Below are 5,412 nucleotides of genomic sequence, written 5' to 3'. Positions count from 1 at the left end.
TGCAGGAACAAGCCATTCAGACCGACTTTGGACATTACCAGCCAGATCTGGACACCATCTTGGAGAAAGTCATGAAGTCTCAAGCGGGCAGCCTGGGCAGCCCCACCTCAGGGTGGCCCCCTGAGGTAGAGGAGGTGGCCGAGCCTAGTGGCTCAGAGACCTGCGTCCTCAGCTGCTCGGACCCCACAGACAGGACGGCCACCGAACCCTTCTCGGCTGCAGCAATCCATGCCGGGGAACCTGCTGAGATGCCCGATGGCCAGCCAGTCTCCACCAACCCAGCAGTGCATCAGCCTTCCAGCGCCAGCCCGTCCGTGAGCATCGTCTGCTCCCCCGAAGAAGAGGCGGCCGAGCCCGACCAGGAAGCCGCTGGCCTGGCGGCCTCTTCGGCCGAGCCCAAAACTTACTGGAGCCGTCACTTCATCGTGGATCTTCTGGCTGTGGTGGTGCCCGCAGTGCCTACTGTCGCCTGGCTCTGCCGTTCCCAGCGGAGGCAGGGGCAGCCCATCTACAACATCAGCTCTCTCCTGCGCGGCTGCTGCACCGTCGCGCTGCACTCCATCCGCAAGATCAGCTGCCGGTCGGTCACCAACGTGAGCAGCACGTGCTCTCAGCCGTGACTGCCCCCACCCCCCGCCCAGCCGGCTCTACCATGCGCACAAACATCTGCTTTCCCCAGAGGAAGTCACCCGAGGAGCAACCAGGGTTCAGGGGACCACAACTGTAAATCCCGTAGACACACTTGAATTTTTTTTTTCCTTTTCCCTTATTTATTTAGGGCACACATGAGCGACTGGACCGCAATCCTGACTTGCTGGATCTTGATTTATGCAAATAGCTTGGGAGAAGCCATTGCTGTTGCGCCCCTGGGGCACTGTGGACAGGGCAGGGCAACCTTCTCCTTGCTGAAAAACCATCTCCTTTCAGGTGGTGCTGCTGCCGGAAACGGTCGTTTTGCTTCAGGAAACTTATGTCATGTTTCCTACAGGATCGGCTGACCGACTTCTCTCTCCCCGTAACGTCTGAATGTTTGGGACTAAACAGGGAAATGTTCCCCCACTGCCCCAGCCTGCTTTTCTCTTTCCTGCTTTTTCCAAGGTTCATCCTCTAAGCCAGCCCTGAGTCTACCTCACCCTCTCTAGACCATCTCCCGTCCTGTTTAAGTCGAGATCCACCCTTGCCCCTTACCTTAGAGGAAGCTGCATTATATCCATCATATACATTAAGCCAGTAACTCACAGGAAACCAGTTCAGCTCTTTCAGGTCTGGGGAGATGCTATCCCATTTAGCCGCCCCTCTTAACAATTCCCTGATGCTCTGGGGGGGGGAGGAGGAGACGGCAGGAGCAAGGTTCAGTCCCAACTGCTGTAAAACTGACTTAGAAGGTGGAGGAGGAGGTTCTGCAATGGGCACATGGCCTCCCTGTCCTTCCTTCATCCCATAGTGAGCAAAATTGCTGCTCTCCTCAACACTACAGGCATAATCTTATTTATGTATTCCTTTGTGGGGTTTATTTCTCACCTCGACTCCAGCTGTCCACAAGCCTGCTGTCCCTCAGTTTTTCTCAACTGCCACCTGGGGTTGCAAGTTGGTCTGGCTGGCCTTAGAGCGCTTCCTAGGCCAGACGGGGACTCGTAGCCGAGCATCTTCACCACCACTGTCTACTGACAGCATTGCCACAACTCGGTTACTTAGTTAACCAGTTCCTGGCTTTGCACAACGAGTTGAACAATGAGCTAAAGAAAGAGGTAAAGGTTGTACGACCTACCAAGTTGCAGAAGAGGTGATGGAGGTGAAAAGTAAACTAGGCAAGCTTTATGCCCTACCACGTTAACCTGATTTGGTTAAACATGTTCTACAAACCCATACTGGTGCCCTAGAGGCAGAACATCAGATGATGATGATGATGGTGGTGGTGATGGTGATGATCTTTGCCCTCCCAATTAACCAGTGCCCATTACCCCCATAGCAGTTTCTTTCTAGAAAATGCTAACATGTTCAAAATCTGAATGGCTGTGGTTGTTTTTCTCTGTCCCAAAACAACATTAACCACCAGATGCCCACATTTTGAAACTCAGTCCAGCTGCAGCCATTTGAGCAGAGCAGGAGAGAACTGAAGATGCTAAGCGTGGTGTGTGTTGATCCAGTAGAGAAGTGTTTTTCAAACTTGGCAACTGGCTGGGGAATTCTGGGAGTTGAAGTCCACCCATCTTAAAGTTGCCAAGTCTGAACACTGCAGGAGAGGAAGGATAGCTCCCGTTTTGCAAAGAGGAGGCAGAGGGCATGATCCATACCTGCCTTCCATAAGCAGGGGACTCCAAAGATGTTGGGACAGCAGTTCCCCAATTTCCCATTCCCCCCTTTCCCACCCCCTCCAGACTCCAAGAGGTCCAGCCTTCACGTTCCGTCTCCCTGCAGAGTTGCGGCTTCGTTCCCGTGTCTATTTTTATCTAATATGTCTACTTCTGAGTTAAGGCACAGGAAGTCTTGAAGAACACCCCAAATGCTGATGTGGACATTTGGGGAGGGGGGACAGGCTTGCTAGAGTAACATGAATCCCAACACTTTTTAGCTGACCCCAGGCCAATAATAGTCTTAGGGTTTGCTAATTACTACCCTTTCAAGCTTATTTCACTCCCGCACCCCTTTTTGGTACAAATATTACCATTACTCAGACTGCCCTTGGGTTCATAGAGAAGGGAGAATGCACCCAACCACCTTTGTACTTTGGGTAACGTTGGAACGACCCTTAGGAAGAAGGTCTGCCCTTTCATTTGATTTTATAACGCAGGCTTAGCCTCAGCGCCACGTCCTCTGTTCCGACTTTTCTCGCCCCCGATCCTCAGCCTAGTCGAGACAGTTGATGTTCCCTAGGAGAAAGGAAAAAGCACACTCAGCACTTTGTTCAGAGACACACTAGTATAATGTCGCATCTTCCCAGACTATCCCTTGGGGAACCTTGCCTCAGATTAAGTCCTGTCAGCAGATACGAAAGGATGCTGCACCATTTCCAACCTTCGGCTTGCATCCCGGAACGCAACACTGGAGCAAAACACGCCGGAGGAAACGTCCTTGTGGCTTCCGCGTGTCCTGCTGGAGCCCGGCCCTCCTCTCGCTTCCTCTGAGGAAGGTTTGCAGAAGACAGGAGGAGCACCGGGGCCTCACTCCCTCCGTCTCCAAGAATGTCGTGAAGTGTAGTGGATCGTGAGTGTGGCGTGCCAGGGTGCCAGCGGATGCGTCACTCGCCCCCATCGCATTCGTGAGACTTTCTGAACTGTTTGCTCCGAGTCTGCTCTGCCAGCTGGGAACGCCTTCCCGGTTCTCCGCGTTTTGGAAAACGCTCCAGGGAGCACGCCTGGCGAAGATGAAGAGAAGGCAGGGATATACCTCACGTGGAGCAATCTGCTGTTCCCTCTGGGGACCAAGAAGCCCTTAAGTATGTTTTGTTTAGCTTTGCACTAGGTTCACTTTTGGCCGACTTGAACCCTGCCGTCTGGTTGATCAGCGGAGGAACCCGGCGGTGGCTTGCCCCGGCGACCCACTCTCTTCAGCAACACCGGCCAGACGGATTCTCTTTCCAAACTGGAGGGGCTGAACGTGGAGCAGGCTCCAGAATACAGCTTTCCCCCGCCTGGTTGCTTCTTCTGCCCATCCAGTCGGCAAGTGGGTTGAGCCACCAGCTGGATCAGGGCTTGGACACGGACCGTGGTTGTGGTACCGGCCTAGGAAAATGTGCCTCCACTGGTTGCTGTTGTTTGCGTGTAATGTCCAGGACGGGAGAGCAAGGGAGTAGAGAAGCTAACTGGGTAGAGACTAAACTCCACATCCATTTGTAGTGGGGGATAGGTAAGACCGTGTCACACTGTCTTAAATTCCATGGCTACCATTGCATCCGAGCTAGCAAAATACCCCTATTTACAGCAAACAGTGAGCAAAAGCAGTTCCTGGATGGTGCCACTACAGGTAGTCCTTGACTTACAACCACAACTGGGACTGGAACTTCTGTCGCTAAGCGAGGCGGTTGTTAAGTAAGTCACACCCGATTTTACGACCTTTTTTGCCACGGTCTTTAAGCAAATCTGGCTTCCCCCATTGACTTTGCTTGTTGGAAGCCAGCTGGGAAGGTTGCAAATGGCAATCACCTGACCCCGGAACGCTGCAACTGTCATAAATGTGAGCCATTTGCCAAGCACCTGAATTCTGATCATGTGACCACACAGATGCTGTGATGATCATAAGTGTGAGGACCAGTCATAAGTCACTTTTTTCAGCGCCGTCGTAACTTTGAATGGTTGCTAAACAAATGGTCATAAGTCGAGGACTACCTGTATTGCTAGGGAATGCAAACTCTTGTAAGATCCCCCTCAGTGGGAACAAGCCACATGCTGAATGGCTTCACTCATCACACTAAACTTTCATACGGCGGGCTTGTTTGTGTGGGTTTGCATGGTCTGCGGACCTAGCTACTCTGCTTTGCCAACCATGGTTTAACACACATTAAATCATGATAAAGCAAACCCTGGCTGGGCACCATGTGTAAAGCTAATCTCTGCCAGAGAAAGCAGAGGGGTCAAGTGGTGTGCTGGGTTTGTGCCCAAGAATAAATGGTAGTCACTGATCTATATGGCGAGTGTCTTGATGTGATGAGAAGGGCCATGTCTGCTCCCAGGGATCTGCTGACGCGGGGGGCGCTGGGCGGTGGGATGCTGTGGGAGAACAATGCTCCATGCCAGTTCTGGTGGGAGAGCCAAACTGGAATTTCCCACAAGATGTATTTTTACCACCCTGCTCTCCTCTAGAAAAAGGCTATTATGGAGATTGTTTAATGCCTGGCCAGCTCTTTCCCAAATGACACCGTGGCTGTGTTCACACAATCTGTGCAACGTGGTTACTGTATTGGCTCATTTCTCTGTGTCTGCAGGTACGTGGAATCATAATCCAACTAAACAGGCTGGATTCACTCAACATGCTAAGCTACAAAAAGCAAAAGGTTAAACCCAACCCTTTATGCAGGCCCCGCTGCTAAATGCATTAGACCGGAGTTTCTCAACCTTAGCAACTTGAAGATGGGTGGACTCCAGCTCCCAGAATTCCCCAGCCAGCTTGCTGGCTGGGGAATTCTGGGAGTTGGAGTCCACCCATCTTCAAGTTGCTAAGGTTGAGACACCCTGCATTTTACTGAGACATCTTCTGTGCCTATAGCCAGTATCTGGTGACACCAGACTGGCCTCCATTTGCAATGGCAGGAAGGGAATTTCTCTCCCTCTGCAGAGATTTGCTGAAAGGGGGCTCCCAATTTCTCTGCAGACTCGTCATGGAGGGCAGCTTTCCCAGCCATTAATGGCCCGCACTAACGAGGGATTCGGAGCGTGGAAGTCCAGCATGTGCAGGTGCACCAGGATGGGAAGATGG

The 5,412-nt window shown here is 52.1% G+C and overlaps 1 protein-coding gene across 1 annotated transcript in view; it reads left to right on the top strand.

Moving 5' to 3' along the window:
* SNPH (syntaphilin) overlaps window positions 1-620 on the top strand; it is a 17,610-nt gene extending 16,990 nt beyond the window's left edge. Inside the window, exon 5 of the mRNA XM_063297054.1 lies at window positions 6-620. Coding sequence (XP_063153124.1) covers window positions 6-620 — 615 coding nt within the window. The remainder of the gene's footprint in view (window positions 1-5) is intronic.
* Window positions 621-5,412: the final 4,792 nt, after the last annotated feature.

Source organism: Candoia aspera, chromosome 3 (assembly GCF_035149785.1).
Source record: "Candoia aspera isolate rCanAsp1 chromosome 3, rCanAsp1.hap2, whole genome shotgun sequence".
NCBI lineage: Eukaryota > Metazoa > Chordata > Lepidosauria > Squamata > Boidae > Candoia > Candoia aspera.
This window is presented reverse-complemented; position numbering and strand designations above follow the sequence as displayed.